The 18,218-nt window shown below is 38.3% G+C and overlaps 3 protein-coding genes and 1 long non-coding RNA gene across 8 annotated transcripts; 1 reads left to right on the top strand and 3 right to left on the bottom strand.

Annotated features, from left to right (window-relative positions):
* The first annotated feature begins 683 nt into the window (after positions 1–683).
* Positions 684–3,646, top strand: LOC120013549. Of its 3 annotated transcripts, none has more exons than XR_005471439.1 (5): positions 684–1,247; positions 2,330–2,350; positions 2,630–2,689; positions 3,190–3,274; positions 3,352–3,646. It is a non-coding gene; the product is annotated as an uncharacterized LOC120013549 (long non-coding RNA). The 3 variants fall into 3 exon arrangements; XR_005471437.1 differs by having other exon boundaries at positions 2,330–2,394; XR_005471438.1 differs by lacking the exon at positions 2,330–2,350.
* Positions 3,647–4,331: 685 nt separating this feature from the next.
* LOC120013672 (sugar transport protein 10-like) lies at positions 4,332–6,576 on the bottom strand. Its single transcript, XM_038865564.1, has 4 exons — positions 6,227–6,576; positions 5,802–6,127; positions 5,072–5,701; positions 4,332–4,954 (listed from the first exon to the last, which is right to left on the bottom strand). The coding sequence occupies exons 1-4, from the start codon at positions 6,357–6,359 to the stop codon at positions 4,493–4,495; spliced, it is 1,551 nt and encodes a 516-aa protein (XP_038721492.1). The 5' UTR covers positions 6,360–6,576; the 3' UTR covers positions 4,332–4,492.
* Positions 6,577–7,473: 897 nt separating this feature from the next.
* LOC120013533 (E3 ubiquitin ligase BIG BROTHER-related) lies at positions 7,474–12,519 on the bottom strand. Its single transcript, XM_038865365.1, has 7 exons — positions 12,117–12,519; positions 9,837–10,158; positions 9,667–9,707; positions 8,690–8,731; positions 8,493–8,614; positions 8,309–8,417; positions 7,474–7,885 (listed from the first exon to the last, which is right to left on the bottom strand). The coding sequence occupies exons 1-7, from the start codon at positions 12,321–12,323 to the stop codon at positions 7,838–7,840; spliced, it is 891 nt and encodes a 296-aa protein (XP_038721293.1). The 5' UTR covers positions 12,324–12,519; the 3' UTR covers positions 7,474–7,837.
* A 1,447-nt stretch (positions 12,520–13,966) lies between these two features.
* LOC120011973 (putative pentatricopeptide repeat-containing protein At5g08310, mitochondrial) lies at positions 13,967–18,016 on the bottom strand. 3 transcript variants are annotated; one of them, XM_038863180.1, is made up of 3 exons: positions 15,258–18,016; positions 14,300–14,414; positions 13,967–14,203 (listed from the first exon to the last, which is right to left on the bottom strand). In XM_038863180.1, exon 1 carries the CDS (start codon positions 17,955–17,957, stop codon positions 15,456–15,458), a length of 2,502 nt encoding a protein of 833 aa, XP_038719108.1. In that variant the 5' UTR covers positions 17,958–18,016; the 3' UTR covers positions 13,967–14,203; positions 14,300–14,414; positions 15,258–15,455. The 3 variants fall into 3 exon arrangements, with proteins under 3 accessions (XP_038719108.1, XP_038719109.1, XP_038719107.1); XM_038863181.1 differs by having other exon boundaries at positions 14,332–14,414; XM_038863179.1 differs by having other exon boundaries at positions 14,152–14,414.
* Between the last annotated feature and the right edge of the window lie 202 nt (positions 18,017–18,218).

Below are 18,218 nucleotides of genomic sequence, written 5' to 3'. Positions count from 1 at the left end.
AATTATCATGCACTTTTCATGTTGAATTTGATTCTTGTTTCGAATAAAAAATATATCGTTATTTTCGTAAAACTGATCAAAATACAAATATATTTTTACTGAATTTTTTAAAAAATACTTTGAACCCTAAAGTTAGGATCTCATAAGAAAATTGCTCATACTATATATATTTTTAATATATATATTTTTTTACATTCTTTCATTTTCCTTATCTGGATATATTGTCAATCATTATCATTATCATATGTGTAAAAGTTTGAAATGTTCTTCAGTACATTGATTGAATATGATTCGGGCTCCAAATATTATTATTGCGTGCACGGATTCATATTTTGCGCCTCTTTTTTCTTTGAATTATTAGGTTCAAACTTTTCAATAATTTTTCTAATTAAGTTGAATAAAAGATGTCACTATTAAAAATACCTAATTTTGAGTTACGTTTTAGAGCAAAATAAGCGTTAGAAGTTCAAATCACGAAGATTATTCACATTATTAACCGATTAACTAAAATGTTTGTAATAAATTAGGTACGTTTTAGGGTAACATAAGCGTCATAATTTTAAATCACGAAGAATATTAAGAATGTCCAATTTAGTGACCATGTGAAATTACAAATTAACTATTTTTTATGGTATGCATGATCATTAATTAAAAAAAGCCATGCATTGGTGGTGTTGATATATCTATTACTATCTATAAAATTGTAAGTGTAGGCGTGATTTGGCGGCGAGTTCCCTCCTCACTTTGTACTCTCGCGTGTGGATGTATATATCTTCAAATGTACCGTTGGATTGCTGTCTTTCTTCTAATAGATGGCTATGATGGGCAGTTGCTTTTCATTTGTTTGTTTATATAGTTTTGTCTTCTTTGGTCCCAGTTTGTGCACGTGTCAATGCAAGGGTAGTAAACATCTGAAATCTGGTGCATGCACCTGCTTTTTACTTCGCCTGAGGCCTTGCTTTTCTTGGGTTCATGCACGGGGATTGGAGTCTTGCTTTCTTCTCCCCTCCCAATACAACTCAGCGACCCATCGTTGATCTTCTTGGGTTCATCGTTCATCTTTGCAATTCTTTGCTCTTTTCATGTTGGGTGATTAGATCCACTCATCTGGTGCGTTTCTGTGGTTTTTTCCCAGGTCATCGATTACATGGGCACATGCGAGCCTGATTTGACTAGGCGTATCTCGGATCTCCGTCGATTCTCCCGCGTTCCATGGAATTGCACCTTCGATTTCGTCCGTTGTCAAGGTTTCTTCTCACTCTTTAATTTCCTGATTTTTAAATTTTTGGGAATTAGATTTCATGTAAAGCTTACCGAAATCTCTGGATCTAAAATTGTAAGTGTAGGCGTGATTTGGCGGCGAGTTCCCTCCTCACTTTGTACTCTCGCGTGTGGATGTATATATCTTCAAATGTACCGTTGGATTGCTGTCTTTCTTCTAATAGATGGCTATGATGGGCAGTTGCTTTTCATTTGTTTGTTTATATAGTTTTGTCTTCTTTGGTCCCAGTTTGTGCACGTGTCAATGCAAGGGTAGTAAACATCTGAAATCTGGTGCATGCACCTGCTTTTTACTTCGCCTGAGGCCTTGCTTTTCTTGGGTTCATGCACGGGGATTGGAGTCTTGCTTTCTTCTCCCCTCCCAATACAACTCAGCGACCCATCGTTGATCTTCTTGGGTTCATCGTTCATCTTTGCAATTCTTTGCTCTTTTCATGTTGGGTGATTAGATCCACTCATCTGGTGCGTTTCTGTGGTTTTTTCCCAGGTCATCGATTACATGGCACATGCGAGCCTGATTTGACTAGGCGTATCTCGGATCTCCGTCGATTCTCCCGCGTTCCATGGAATTGCACCTTCGATTTCGTCCGTTGTCAAGGTTTCTTCTCACTCTTTAATTTCCTGATTTTTAAATTTTTGGGAATTAGATTTCATGTAAAGCTTACCGAAATCTCTGGATCTAATTGGTTCTAAGGTTTGATTCTTTTGCTTTTCCATTTTTGTCTGTTCATTGAGTTGGGTCAATTGAAGTGGTCATTTCTTATTATTCTCAATTCATATGACTGCAGACAGACCTTTCTCAGTCGGTTAGTATTGCAACTTTGTCTTCCTAATTTCAGTAATTTTTCAACAATTTTTAAATCTACCAGTAAACATTTAATAGTTTGTATACTTGGATTGGTTAGAAGTGAATAAGAGGAGTGAGGAAGGGTGCAACGCTACACTGATTTATGTAAAAAAATCTATTCAACTGAGTGAAGAAGGATTATTATCTGAAGAGAGTTATAATATAGTACTATCAATCATGCTCTTTCTATTTGTGAAGCAGAATACAGTCGGGAAAAGGAAGGTTAGCCTAACAGTTCAAAAATTCAATATCATGTGGTTGCAACTGTGAGTTCTTTAACTTGGTTTGTCTTAGCTGTGTTAAATCATCAGTTAGCTTTAAATCATTATGTGATAATTCTTTGTTTCAAGTATTGGTTTTAATGGCCTCTGATCAAAGAGTCCTAAGACTTTGGAAGAACTTTTTTTCTACACTTTTTTGATGGTTTGGTCAATGCGATGTTTCAAGGCATGCATATTTGGTCATTTGAGTTCAGGCTTATGGTTCTCAAACTCTTCGCAGGTAAGGAGTAGAGCTCTAACTAATATCTCCAAAGATCATTATGCTTTGATGTTGGTGGTGGTAATGCTGTTGAAACTTAATTTTATTTAGATCTCATTTCTTGAATTTAGTTGTAAGCCAGTAATTAGGATGCTATTTGAGATGTATAGATTCATATGGTGTTCTTTTTGTTCTCCTTTTTGGTTTGTGTGAAGGTCTGTGATTACCTTACCAATAAACACTCTTTTTTGTGGTTATGAATCACACTTTCTTTTCTCTCATATGTTTGTCGTTGGGTTCCATCTTTGTTCTTTATTGTTGATGTGCTTTTATTTTCCTTTGCAACTGTCATTGATGAAAATAGAAGCAAAAAATTTTAAAAATACTAAACTGGGTGATTTTTTCCTGCTTATTTTCTGCCACTTGATGCTGGTGATGGATTGTAGCAGTTATAGGTCAGGACATGTTGCCCAGTTATGGCAGGAAGCCAACAAATAAAATTACGCAGCAATTGGTCTATATTGATGCTCATGAACCCTTGATTTGATTTTCTGTTCTCTGTTTCTTTTGTGCTGCAACAGGAAACTCAGCAGCTTCTCATTCAACCAAGTGCGGCGTATCGGTTTCTCTCACCTAATTGAATTATCATTTCCTTTGACATTTTAGGTTTGCCCTGTTCAATGTCTCAGTTTGTGTTTTATATTTAAGCTCTTACTTTGACGATGTTGTTCTTCAATTGACAGGGGGCTTGCGTGGAGGACTAGGTTAACTTTTCAGTGGCCACTACAGGACACAACCGAGTGCTTTGACCAATTTTCCAATTGACAAGGGGCTAGGATAAACTTCAATATAAGTTCCCTCTCTATTTGTTCTCTATTTCAAAGCGTATTTTGTGGTATTGTTTAAGTCCTCCATTTTTATTATTGTTATCCTTTACAAACTCTAAAAGATTTTTCACTACGATTATTGTACAAGTACAAAGATAATGATATGTTATAAACAGAGTGGAATAAAATAAAGATATGAAGTTTACATGAATTATTATCCAACCATAACAATATAAGTCCCGCTGCAACGCGCGGGCACTGTAACTAGTATATATATATATATATATATATCAATGATATGGAGATAATTAATTAGGATTTGATTCTCTGATCGACTATCAATCCATTCAACAGTTAGTATTTGATTTGGTTTCTTCTGCGCTTGGTTTAAACTTCAGTGCTTGAAATTGATTTAAGAAAGAATCAAAACAAAAAACTTGGAAAGCCATTCCTGGTAACGATTATGGGGCGCCGAACAGCTAGATCCTCTTTTGCCTCCTCGAAAAGGGAAACCGTTGATTGACCAGCGGGAGATGCATGAATTCGATCGAGAAGAAACGCCCGGAACGAATGAGGTGAACATGAGAGAGATGCATGATTGGAGAGCAGCCAGAGAAGACGGATAGGCGGCGAAGGACAGAAGATAGAGATTGAAGAAAGCTTAAAAGTAGGAAGGAGAAATCTGTCGATATATATATATATATACATCTGTCCTCCGTTTTAGTATATTTATGATGATGATGATGATGATATGATATTCCACGAATAATTGATCGGTCATGATACGAGCATTTTTGAGAAAGATGGACATTGTTCAAGTCCATAAGTCTAATGCTATGTCATATAAATGGTCAAATTATTATAATGCTGCCCTGTAAACACAAACTTGGCAAACATGTGTAGTGTTTAGTTATTTTTTAAGTAATTATGAGCATTGATATTGATAAACTTGTAAGTAGCTCTGGACATTTTAAGTAACATAGCAGTACTCTTGAACTCACAAACAGAAAACATATGGCATTTGCAGAGCCCTGTTAATTTCTTCTGCTTCTTAATTTCAAGCATCTGGGGTTTTCCTGGTATTGTTGCTGCCAATGACAGCGTCATCTGGGATATACCTGCCCCAGAACCAGTGTGCCTTCCACACTGCATTCATCTCTTCAATGGGTACGTTCTTTGTCTCGGGCAAGAAGAAGGCCACAAAGATAGTCATTATAACGACAAAGACAGCAAAGAAAAAGAAGAGACCAAATTTCATGTGGCAAAGCATGGTCAGGAAGACTTGAGCAATGAGGAAGGTGAAGAGCATGTTCACCGAGACATTGATGGCTTGACCTGCTGATCGGATTTCCAGAGGGCATATTTCACTAGGTACCAACCAACCCAAAGGTCCCCAGGACCATGCGAATGCTGCTACGTAAACGCAGATCAAGAAGAGGATGAAATTGGCATCGAAACTTGACAGTTTTCCATCACCTTTGACACCGAATTTCACTGCTATCATGACTCCCACTAAGATCTGCATTGGATTTTATCAAGCATCAATCAGTAAAAATTTAACAGAGCAATGCAGTGATGGAGGAAAATTGTAAGACTTTTTGATGATGATGATGATGATGATGATGATTTAAAGTACCTGGCTGATAAGCATCTGGCCGCCACCTTCAAGGAACAAAGCCCTGCGCCCGAACCTGTCTGCACAGTAGATGGAAACAAAAGTGGCAAGGACATTAACACCACCGGTTATACATGCGGACATAAGTGAAGCATCATCACCAAAGCCCAAAGTCTTGAAAAGGACTGGAGCATAGAACATGATGACATTAATTCCAGTGAGCTGTTGGAAGAATGGAACAAGGATGCAAATGACTAGTTGAGGTCTGTATTGCGGTTGCAAGATGTTTCTCCATGGATGCTCAACTCTCTTTGCAGCTTCAGTTGCATCAAGAAGGTCTTGAAACTCCTCTTCGACATTGTCAGTGCCACGGATCTTTTGAAGCATTTTCTTTGCCTTCTCAGCATTGCCTCTCTCAAGAATGGAATTGGGCGTGTCTGGTAGGCAGAGAGACCCAATGGCCATAATCACGGCGGGTACGGCTGCAAGACCTAGAGAAATCCTCCAACCGTTATTGCCTTCGATCTTGGCTGTTCCGTAGTTGATAAGGCCTGCTGCTAGGATACCAATTGTGATGGCCATTTGGAAACACATGTTGAGAGCTCCACGAATCTTGGCTGGTGCCATCTCAGAGAGATAGACCGGAACTGCCTACAGAAAATAAACAGCAGCAGCAGGAAAAAAAAATACGTAACCGCGAATATGAACACAAAATGAGAGAGGGTTATCATGAACATGCAAAAATATTTACCTGATTAGCAAATCCAACACCAATACCAAGCAACAAACGTCCAATAATTAGCATCTCAATGTTGGTGGCAAATCCGTTCAGAAGAGCACCACAGAGGAAGACAAGACCTCCGAACAACATGGAGATTTTACGGCCAAAGGCTCTGGTTACTACGGAAGCAAAGAAGGAAGCCACCAGTGCCGCAAGGTAGAGGGAAGAGGTAAACAATGTAAGCATCTCACTGTCAAATTTGCAGTATTCAGTTTCATGACGGGTTTTGTCATTCATCTTGTCCCACACCGAAGGGAAGAACTTGGTCAAGAATTGTGGCATTGATGTCACACCACCTGCAAAATATACAACATTCAAGCATGAGATCATATCAATAACACAAGTGAAGCCAATGTGGATTTGGAGAAAAAGAAAAATTGTGATGAGAAGTGAACCTGAGACACCAATGTCATAACCAAAGATGAGACCTCCGGTGGCTGCAACAAGACAAGTGATCACCACAAAGAGGGTGACTTTGCCTTCATAGACCCTTCCCCCACCATGAGCTACAAATGCACCTCCTGCCATCTTTATATTACAAGAAACCAGCAACGCCTTTATTTAATTTGATACAAACAAAAGATTATCGAAGGAGCTTAATTGCTAATGCCTTTCTTTTCCAGGTGAATAGGAGGGATCTCTCAAAGCAATTTGAGTTGCTAAATCCTTCATACGCACCGACGGGAAAACAAAGGTTCTCCTTCTACAATCTTTTGTTTACCTTTCAGCCCAGTTTACCTCTATATTCAAATGAGACTCACCATTATTTATAAGAGTCCAGGTTGAGTGGTTATGCTGTAAAAAAGATGGATCCTACATAACTCTGTCCAAAAATAGGCTTCTCTCTTCCTATCCACTAATTAATCTTGAAATGCTATTTTTTTTTTTTTGTCAAATCTGTTCATCAATTGCCTATTTTTGTGGAAAATTTATTCTGTTAATGTGGGATTATTAGATTCTTTTGATGTGATAAGGAGTAATGTGAATATGGATATAACCAGACAGATTGCCTTAGTCAGGATATAGCTTGGATGACCTTATATTTAGGTGACAATTTCGTCCAAGTCATTTCCAACTTTCATCTTCCCATTGTTTTTTTTTTTTTAATTTATTTATAATTATTCCTTAATTTTATATGCTTGTCATTAAAAACCTTCAAAAGACTCGACTTTTAAGTGAGAGTATGGATAGTAAAATCTTCACATATAGAAAATGACCCTATAATCTTATTGCCAACTCGGTGGCTTTTGCCCAACCTTCTGGGTCGCCCACTCGAGCAGTGTGCGATAGAACTAAACCCCTACATTTTCAATTTGGACTTAGACACCCCTTCATATATTTTCACAAATTAGTATTTTTGTGCTTCTATTCCAAACCCAAAAACTCCAAATGGGTACAAGAGTTTAGTGAGTGTTTTGAGAGATTCTTTGTTACATATTAACACAGGAGTCTTATCCCTGCTTCAAACGGACCATAAATAAAATCCCTCCCCATTCTATTCCTGAATGGGGGGGAGGGGGGAGGGGGGGTGGGGCAAAGAACCCTAGGAGAAAAACGAGAATCAAGCTGTTCTACGATCCTAATTCCACAAAATCTATTTCCTTGAGAACAAGAACCTTCATCAAGGAAAATAGCAAAAGAGTGGTAGAAAGAGTTGTTCTCGCAGTTTCATGATACTGATAAACTGGATTAAAATAACACTTTCAAGCGACATGGTCCAGTAACAGACGGCCCATCTTCAAACACTAAGGTATACTTCGGTAGATTCTGATGAAAAGAAACAGAATCTGACTATCATTGTATAATAATTCCCTTAAACTGAAATGCCTTAAAATGAATTAAACACAGACGAATTTCGACGCATTGATGATACATTGAAATAATAATAATGGATAAAGATGATGCTCTTTCCTCCACCAGGAGAGAGCCCGCATAATAAACAAGCCGTATGCCCCAAGTCATGATGCAGTGGCCTGACTTGCTGAAAGAGACGGTTATATCTCCTACTAGCTATGCCCTGATGTGGAGACCTCAGCACTACAAACAGGACAGACCTGCAGTCTCAAAGCAAAATTTTACAGATTTAGCATGCATTGCAAGATAGAGGATAATTTAAACCAATACCAACTTATAAAGAACAGAAAAAAGAAAATTTCTTGCTGCAACATACTTGCCAATAGATAGTCTTATCATTTCACAATTGAAAAATAGGTAGCGCGAATGACATTTAACTTATTAATGGGCAATGATATGAATGTTTTTCAGCAATAAAAAGTTTCGCAAATTAAACACATGCAGTAAAGATATTGTAGTACAGGTTTTTTTTGGTGGTTCAATGGGATGGGGGGTATAGTACAAGGCAAATTAAAAAGGAGTAAGGAGAAAAACAAGAAAGTAAGGCTAAAAGAGAACAATATGAGATTAAAACATTGAGAAGAAAATTGCTTTAACTGAATCTTACTCAAAGAGGACAGTACCTTGTTTATCTTTAACCAATTGTTGATGCATTCAGAATGGTAGGAATGTTTGCAAGAAAGCACTGTCAAGGTCTCATCATCTTCATAGTCTAACCGGCATATAACACACCTGAAGCATAAAACAAAATCTTGAATTTCACGAGCTCACTATTGAAATTTCAAACATTATGATACGAGTGCATACGAATCATTGCTTCCATTCTGACTACTTCCTGCCTTGTAGTTTACTGAAGGCAAAGATGCAATAGTATCAGCTGAAAGCCCTCTACTTTCACTTCCAACCACTTCACCCAGTGCAAGCAACTCCTGCAATAATCAGATCAGACTCTTGAAGAAATAAAACTCCTGCTTGAAGCACTATAATCCTAAAGTTCTGGTTACCTCATATGAAAGTTCATCTGGATCAACTTCTTCCCAAGTATCCTGCAAAACATGAGCATATGTGACAGAAAACATAAAGACGACCCCAAGATTAGGGGACCAGACAATATCAATTGTATTGGTAATTAAAAATCTTTTCCTCAATAAACCCCACTGCCTTGAGTGTGGTTGGTGCTTCAGGTATTGAGTAAGAGAAACAAGCATGACCACAAACCATGCAATTCTTGGTAGTGGGGGTGGTGGCTGTTTTAATAATTTATAATCACACTGGGAACAGCTTCAAACAAGTCAACTGATGAAGAAATGTGCATGCATGGGTATTGAAGGATGAAGGGTGGGGGGTAATAGGGAGAATCCAAACCCTAGGAAAAAAAACAATTTGGTGAAACAACCTCAAAATAGTAGAAAACAATTCCAACTGAAAATACACAGATGGGAGTCATTTTATTTTGAACGACAAAATTTTTATTAAAGAACTCAGCGGCTGCAAGTAAGGAAACATTATAGCGCGTCTATGAAAAACCAAACAATTCATTATAATGAAATTTGATGGAAAAAATCCACGTTAATATCCCTGAAAAACTTTATAACGGGGGCTGGCATCAGTTGGTACTTTAAAAAAAATAATCTAAGATATCCGAGGTACCTCCGTCTGAGAGTAAAAGTCAAACTCTTGCAACACAAACCTATTTTAACTTCTTTTTTCTCCAGTTTCAATATTGGAACTAAAGTCCTACTAATTTGTTAGCAAAAGAGGGCAATTCTCATTTCCACCATAATGCAAATTCATAGTGAACCTACTTCTCTCTAACAAAAAAGATAAATTAAAAACGGTAAGAGGGCAGAACAGATATGGAAGTATAAGATAAAATGCCATACGAAATAAGTTGACCGAAATTTATCACTCACAGAAACAGAGAGAAAGAGAAGTGGGGTGAGAGCGAGTTGTTAATAACCCTACTTCAGTTAACTAGTACCTGAGAGTTACCATCATCATCCTCAGAGTCCTCAGCTTCTCCTGCAGACAGAAACAGTAAACTCGAAAATGTTGGCCATGCAGTCACTACAGAAACACAGAGGGAACTACAGATGCACAGAGGGAATATATAATTATGTGTCATAGATATTTACAAATTACAACACTCACCATCATTTATCCTAGTAAGTGCCAGCAATCTAGTTGCCATTTCTCTCTCTTCGGCCTCCTGAAGGGCTCTAGCATAAGCCTCATCACTTGAATAGACATCTGGGTCAAACTCAATGCTGGGGTTGTTAGCCTCTCCATCAGAATGAGCATGCACATCAAATGCATCTGCATTATCATCTGCATCAGTGCCATCATCCTCATCCACATCAGTATCAGCATCGGCATCATCAAAATCGTCCTCGTCATCATGCAAATAACTTCCTTCCCAACTTCCATAATCGCTACCATTGTTGTTCATACTTAACAGCATGTATGCCCTTTCCTACTCCAAATCATTCAGTGTCAATCAAAGAACAAAAAAGATACAACTAACCAAAAGCCATCATAAAATATAAAATGCCAATAAAGACAAAAAATCAGGATAAGGGGGAAAAGACCTCAATTGTTTAGAACAACTTTTTTCTTTGGAATGGAATGTCGTTCATAAATATGTACATCTACACACACACAAATACACATGCGCAGACCACTTAACCAAGCCACATAACAACAATGGATTAATGCAAAGAACAAGAACATCAATCATAAGTGAGCTGGCATAGCTTCTAGCTATTTCTAATGAGTCTCAATTTGTGTTTAAATGGTTCTTAAGTTTCATGGTTGTTTGTCCAATTTTATTGGGTTTCATATATTTTTTGTGGGACTACATGCACTGAGTCAAAAGAGTACAAACATCAAGTTGGTCTCTTAGGCTCTCCCCAGGACTTAAAGCTAAATATATCTCCCATTGGGGGTCAAGTACACAGAGGACTAGGATTACCAGGAAATCCAAAAGATGCATGCACCCTAGAGTACTATGATAATGAACAAAATTGAGGATATGTTTGGCTTGAAAATATTATTCCCTGTCTCGCCTTGATGGTTACAGGTAAACATGTGGCCTAGTGGTAGAGTTGCCGGGGCAACCTAGAAGTCACAGGTTTAATTCCTAGAATCAGCCACTCCACATATGTGGTGATTAAGGTATGCCCTATCCCCAACCCCGTCCACTGCGGGAACCTTGTAGACGTGAACTGTTTGCCTTTTCTTTTTTTAGTCTCGCCTTGATGTTGGTAGAATTTTAAGCTCAGGCAAAATAAGCAATTTCATACAAAATATCTGTACTCATCAAAAACAAAAGGAAAGGAATACCAATACTCCTAAAAGGGTTCCCATTCCCATCAAAACATAAGCAAACCAAATGTACCCAAAGAATAGAAAGGTTGAATTGAGATTGTGTGCTGCAATTAACCCTTCAGCATGATGCCAAAGAAGCCAAGAGAAGTGCCTACAAATATTTCTTCATCTCTAATTCTTCAACAATTGTCAACAGGTCAATATTTGGTTTCTAATCTTTCAAATCCTAAAATTCTTGGTTTCAGAAGCCCGAACAATAGACCCACTAATTTTAACCTTAATAGCCTCCGATCTTCAAATAAGCCACACTAAGTCAGCTTCAAAATTAAAAACTTGACCTAGGGCCTAGACACACACACAGAGTCAAGGTGCAAGGTGCTGAGGCACTTGCCTGGGCAGCGCCTGAGTGAAGGTTCCTCACCAGAGGTTTGGTGACCCCTGCATCACCCTAGAGTCTAGGCGGACCTTTGACAGCACCGCCTCTGATGACAAATATATATAATAAATATGGCTATCGATACCAAGAAGTAAGGTGCATCTCGTCTACTCTTCTCAGTCCAAGTCAACGATTCACTCCAGTGCGTCAGCTTCTACACTTCAGACATTTACTTTGGAATTGGAGTGCTTTACAAGGTAGTCTCTTCGGATGATTCACACTAACCACCCATCCAATCTTTAGTTGAGTTTACAATGAATCTTGGTAAATCGAGTTTTGGATTATCATTTGAGTTATGCTAAAATGGGAGCTTGATAAATTTGAGACAATCAAGAGTCTGCACCTTACTAGCAATCAAATAGCGAAAAATAGGGAAAAACGAGCCAACGGAGTAGAAAAAACTAAACCGATAAGATGAAACATGGCTTATCAGGAGGAAGCAAAACCGGATGATAGTCCATAAATTTCGCAGACACTAGAAACCACAATAATCCATTTTTTCACATCCAACTCCATACCCCAACTAACATGAAATCGATACAATCAATCAACTAGAAATTGAAAGCAATTAATAAACTAAACTATTTTAAAAGCCTCTAGATTCTCACAACTTCAAATTGCATACATCTATGAATATACATATATCAAGGCAAGAGAAAAAGAGAGACCTGTTCTTGCAGGGTGCGAGCGAGAGCGAGGTCCGCTTCTTCCTGAGTTAGGTTAGTGAAAGGGGTTCTTGCGGTGGAGGACTGTCGTGGCAGCGTCTCATTCGATGCAATCGCTTCCTGTTCATTCAAATTAGGGTTCTCTCCTTGTTCTTGCTCGCCGTCATTCGTCTTTCGATCACCAGAACCTACTTTCGCGTCACCCTCCATGGATTATTAATTAAATATCGAATCGAATCGATTAATTTTCCGTACAAAATAAGAAATCGTACTTAAGGATCGATTAGGGCTCGATCGATGAATACATATGATTCAAAAAAACTCGAAGGGTAAGGAGAGCCCCCTAGTGTCGATCGATGAGAACGACCAAAAAGAAGCGGCTCTATGGTCTCTCTCCGTCTCAGACAAACAAAGCACCGCTTGTATACGGTGAGTTGTTTAATGGGGTATCTGACCAATGAAATCGTGCCATGTCAGTGTTGTACGAAAAGTCTTCAGTCTGCTACGTTATTTTAACACTAGTGTACACGTGCATGGTGTGTGCTGAGTAGGATTCAAATATACTCTTAACTTTTTCTTTATTTTCAAATTATTCTATGACCCCCACCTTTTTTGCCCTTTTCAAATCTTCCTTTTGATGTCGGACAACCCACGGCCCCACCGCGGGGCCCACTTTTATTTGGTAAACTCAATACAATGATACATCAAAATACCTCGACTTCTGAGTTAATGTTACTTTTGATCATTGATAGATAGACCATATTACAACTCAGTACCTCATGTTTCAAACGTTTCGCTTTGACCACTAATTTAACTGAGTTGTTACACGATAATGATTTGTGTTGGTTCGGTCAATCAAAGTGCTGGCATAGCACATTGACATGCCAAGTCCCGCCGATCTTAGGGCGAGGATATCCAGCACTATACCGACTCCGAGTACCTTGTTTGCTCAATTCTTGGCGGAGGTATCAACACTACTCCAAACCCATATGGTTCTTCTTCAATAACAAAGCTTGATAATGCATACACTGCTCTTCAAATATTAACTTGTTTGATTATATGTGATTTTGGATTACTAGTTATTTGTGATTGTCCTACTCTTGTGTTGCTTATTGTTTTTGCCCCTCCGATTCAGAAGTCATTGGGACAGTCCGATGAGGTGACAGAGGAGTTAGGGGTTGTGACAGCTAGGCTAGGTTGGGTTTTGATGAAGAAGATTTGGGGAAGCTTTTTGATAAGTCGACCGTTTGAAATTGTGGTTGGAAGATGAAGTTACCATTGGAGGCAGCGATTGTGTTTGTTATGTCCATTAGTTTTTTATGCCATGTAAGCATTTGGCTGACCGAACTAACAAAACATCTTATCATAGCACGACTCAATAAGGTCAGTGGCCTATTTGGAACGTTTGGAATATGGAGGACCGAGTTGTACCATGACCTATTTATTATAGGTCAAAAATGAAATTGACTCATCAAAATACATATCTCATTTCATTCTTGAATATAATCTCATGGTGTGTGTGGAGTAGGGTTCAAATAATAAGTATACTTTTAATTTCAAATTATTTTATGCCTCACCCTTCTTCTTTTTTCAATTTTTTTAACGGAGAACTCACTCCATGAGTAGCCCCATCCCAAGACTCACTCTTACATGGTAAACTCTAGAAACGATAGTACGTACCAATTCATAATAAACATAATCTCATATACAAAATCAAACCTGATTACATATAGAAGGAGAAAAGGGTATTTTCAGGGGGGGGTTGAGAGTATTTTAGCTAATTTTCTAGCAATTCATGCCTGGAATTTTATCATATTGTCTTTTAATAGAATAATTTTCCTAACAATATTTTGTTAACCGTACTGCATTCATGCAAATCATTTGAATACATAAAAACACTCTTATGTATGTATACAGTATATATTAACCAGATTGAAAAGAACAAACCAAAAAAAATAATAAAATTGAAGCTTCCAATCATGGATATTTTACTTGAGCAAGAGATTTACAGAAACATGACGGTTGGTGCTAGCTCAACTGGCAAACCATGGTTGATTTAAAACAAAGATGCAAGTTTACGTACACATGACCTGAAAATATCATATTTACAAGTATAATGTGAGGAATGTGAGGAGAAGGATGAACAGAACATTAATCACCTTAATGCAACCAAAAGGAAAAACCACCTTAAATGCAAAGACATATGTACATGGTCTACCTTCCTCAAGGAACTCTAATTACTCATATTCCGCATCAAATCAGATTCACCTTGGTTTCCTTGATGAACTTGTTATCTCACTCCTGTAATAAACAGAGAGCCAGTGTCATTCCACCAAAGTAGCTGAGAAAATTCAGGAAAAATTAAGTTATTAGACAACTACAGAGATACAAGCAACATGTAAAAAAGATGAGTACGCGGAATATTTTCAACTTCAACTCTTTGTGAAATAATAAATATCTTCATATTCTCATGACCATCTTTCTCTCTTTTTTCCTTACTTAGCAGAATCCTCATCCTCATTCACTGGTCATGAAAGATTATATTTTCTTCACTTCTCAATGGATCAGGCTTTGTCTAGAAATTGTTCATTGCATTTTCCAGCATTTGGTACATATATGAGCATAAGTCAATTGAAAATCCTTTCGAGCTTAAGGACCCCAATCTTAATCTTGTAAGGGGAAAAGAAAAAAAAAGTAAAGAAGAGACCATCCTACATCTGCAAATACTACGCATCTATTACCCTTAATCACCTGAATCTAACACCCCATAATATTGAAAGAGGAGTTGTGCTTCGAAACCCATAAAATATTAGGAAATTATATGAAAATAAGTTATTTAAGATTTCACATAGGCATGTTTCAAATGTAAATTATTCTGTGGAAATATTGACAGCCTTGGTTCCCTTAACATATAAAGACAAAGTTTCTCTTGGCTCCATAAGATCACCATATCACACAAAAAGAAGCCATAAAACACAATTATTCAATTGCTACTACTTATAGCTATCACTCGATCCCAGAAGAAGGTATAGCCAGAAGTGTTGTTATGTCCTATGGTTGTTGAGAATTAAGCTTTGAATGATAGTTGTACAAAGTGCTCTAATAAAAAATAATATCATTGTGAAGTCTTAAATAAGAGCATACCTCAACTGATGATGCTCGAGAATTTGATGCCCGAGAATTTGATGCCAGATACAGGATGATTATGGAAGAATCATGGTTCTAACCAGAGAGTTAAATAACACACCACATAAGACACGACTCTTCGATTCTTCAGCCTAACAGTCCCAATCAGCAGCACAATCTCCATGAGCAAAAGCAAGGACACTGCTATAATTCAAATCAAACAATGGGCTCAAATCCACCCTCTCTTCCCACATCTGAAAGGGTAATTTGTAGAGAACTGTTTTCCTCAATAAGTTTCCTAATACATGATGAAGTTCTAGAATCTTCTAAAAGTTTATATATTGCATCTCTTAAAATTGGGTAATTGTTATCAGCTGGATCTGGGAAACTTCCTCCATCAACCATCTGTTTTAGCATCTCCAAAGCCATGGCTAGGTTTGAGTTGGTAATAAAAGCACTTATAAATCCTATATAAACATAAGTATCGGATTTCATTTTCTTCTCTTTCATGTGGTAGAAATGAACTAAAGCTTCATCAGTCCTACCGCACTTGCAAAGACCATGAACAAGGGCCTGATAAGCAATTCTATTGGGAGCACATTTTCTTCCCCCCATTTGATTCAAAAGCATGAGAGCATCATCAGGTCTTCTAGCAGTACATAGTCCACTTATCAAAGTCGTATAACTAATCACATTCGGTTCTCTCTCACTTTCACACATCCTGGAAAACCAAAGCATCGCCTGATCAATACCATCATTTTTGCACCATCCGTCTATCAGCAAATTGTAGGTGGCTACAGAGGGAACAACTCCCTTCATCAGCATCTCATTCAAAAGATTTTGTGCTTCTGCAACTCTTTTGGCTCTGCAGAGACCATTTATTATTATGTTGTGAGCAACCACATCAGGACAAAACCCACGCGTACTTAGTTCTTGGAATATCTCCAGAGCACCGTCCAGTTTATTAATTCTAATCAAACCATCCATTGCAGCAGAGTAGGCAATTATATCGGGAGGAAACCCTTCTTGAGCCATGGTATCAAGAAATTTGCATGCTTCCATTACCTGCCTATTGTTGCATAGATTTTTGACGAGTAACGTAGAGTTTTTTATCCAAGGCTCGTGTCCAAAAACTCGCATCTCCCTCAACAGAGCAATGGCTCCCATAACATCCCTTCTCTGGCATAGGCACCCAAATATGGAGTTATGAGTAAATTGGGTTGGCTCAAATCTTGACTCCTTCATCTCTCTTAAAAGCTCATAACTTTCCTCAAGTCTATTTGAATTGCATAGCCCAAAAATTAAATTGTTGTAAAGCACTAAATTAGGTTTGTAACCAATTCTCACCATATCTTGAAAAAGGTTTAATGCGACGTCTAATTTCCCACATTTGAGAAGGCCATCTATAACAATAATGAAAGAAGTCGTGTTAGGTACTGCAACTTCCTTATTGCTTAAGACACTACGCAATTTAATATCACTAGTGACCTCCCTCCCCATCATCTCCAATAGTAGATCATAAGCTTTATCTATTGTGCCCTTGCTAACAAAAATATCCAAAATACGATTGCAAAGCAATGTCCTAACTTCCTCATCCATGTGTTCCCAACTTTCTCTCAGCATTTGAATTAAATCCCCTTCTTCAGAAAATGAAGATAAGAGCTTTCTGGTTATTCCAACATCAATTTGAATACCCAATTCTTTCATCTCTGAATACAAATGAAAGGCCTTCACAACTTCTTTCGTTTTACAGAGCTCTTCAATGAACACGTAATAAAGAGAAACATTAGGAGTAAAACCTGATTTTCGTATCTCATTGAAAAATTGCAGAGCCTTATCAGTCCTGGACTCCCTCACTAGCAGATTTATCATTGTGGCAAACGTCTTCTCATTCAATCTAATACCATGACCATCCATTCTTTCAATCAACTTGAACGCCTTATCTACTTCACCCCACTTGCAAAAGTACAGTAGCAAGATAGAAAACACGTGTGCATCTAACCAACCCTGGTCCTGGATCTGTTTGTAAACGTCCAAAGCTTTATCAAACTCCCCAGCAGTGCAATATACCTGCAACAATGGGGTCAAAGTGTACTTACCGCAGTCAAAACCATAATCACGCATTTCTTTCAGTCTCATATCAGCCAAATCAATTGAGCTAGACCGAGAAATTGCATCCAACAAACAATTATAGCTGTAACCGTTTGGCACACATAGACCCTTCTCTTTAACTTGATCAAACAACAAATTGGCCTCTTCAACTAATCCCACACTACCCAAACACCTAATCAAGAAACCCAAAGCCCCCGGACTCATAAAGCAACGAGATTCCACAACGTTTGTGGCTAAATCTCTCAGTGGGGCATTTTGTCGAGCACTTGACAGTATTGAGGCCATGGCATTGTACGTATAAATATTGTGCTTGTATCCATACTGATTTGAAGCCCAATCGAAGAACATATACGCTGTCTTCCAGTTCTTGAAACCTGTCAATACAGTCTCAACAATTTTAGTACTAAGCAATGGTGCAAGGCTGTCAAGTTCTGAGTTATTTGTGCAGATGGGATTTTTGGTGAAGATGTTGATGAGGTCATTGACGACGTTGTTGTTGGTTGGAGCGAGAATAACATTATTCTGTGGTTTGGTGAATATGGGTCTGCAGAAACGCGCGCTGCAAGAGTAAATCCTGGCGGTGGCGGAGAGAGCACGCGACTTCATAGGCACGAGTGATAGACGTGAAAGACTTCGGCGGGTCCTGCTTTGTCCGTTCTCTCTTATTTTCAACTATACACCAGTAGAGACGTTAAGTAGGCCAGCCCGCCAGTTTCATGGGCCGGGCCGGCTCATCCTTTAGATTTCGCGGCTTGCCGGGAATCTCGACCTTGCCCATGTAACAGATAAGGTTCGGGCCTAAGCACAGCCCGTTTGACTACTAAAGTCATTGGCTGTGCTGGGCCAGTTCTAAATGGGCCGTACAGG

This window comes from Tripterygium wilfordii, chromosome 13, assembly GCF_013401445.1.
Source record: "Tripterygium wilfordii isolate XIE 37 chromosome 13, ASM1340144v1, whole genome shotgun sequence".
Taxonomy (NCBI): Eukaryota; Viridiplantae; Streptophyta; class Magnoliopsida; order Celastrales; family Celastraceae; genus Tripterygium; species Tripterygium wilfordii.
The sequence above is the reverse complement of the archived record's forward strand: the minus strand, read 5'-3'. Positions and strand labels throughout refer to the sequence as shown.

Bases quoted from the DNA above. Each gene is read 5' to 3' on its own strand.
- LOC120011973 (XM_038863180.1), bottom strand. From the start codon at position 17,957: ATGAAGTCGCGTGCTCTCTCCGCCACCGCCAGGATTTACTCTTGCAGC.
- LOC120013533 (XM_038865365.1), bottom strand. From the start codon at position 12,323: ATGGAGGGTGACGCGAAAGTAGGTTCTGGTGATCGAAAGACGAATGAC. The intron at 10,159-12,116 runs GTCTCTCTTTTT...GATTTGGAGTAG, and splicing joins CTCGCACCCTGCAAGAACAG to GAAAGGGCATACATGCTGTT. The intron at 8,418-8,492 runs GTATGCACTCGT...TTTATGCTTCAG, and splicing joins CAGAATGGAAGCAATGATTC to GTGTGTTATATGCCGGTTAG.
- LOC120013672 (XM_038865564.1), bottom strand. From the start codon at position 6,359: ATGGCAGGAGGTGCATTTGTAGCTCATGGTGGGGGAAGGGTCTATGAA. The intron at 6,128-6,226 runs GTTCACTTCTCA...TATATTTTGCAG, and splicing joins TTATGACATTGGTGTCTCAG to GTGGTGTGACATCAATGCCA. The intron at 5,702-5,801 runs GTAAATATTTTT...TATTTTCTGTAG, and splicing joins GTGTTGGATTTGCTAATCAG to GCAGTTCCGGTCTATCTCTC.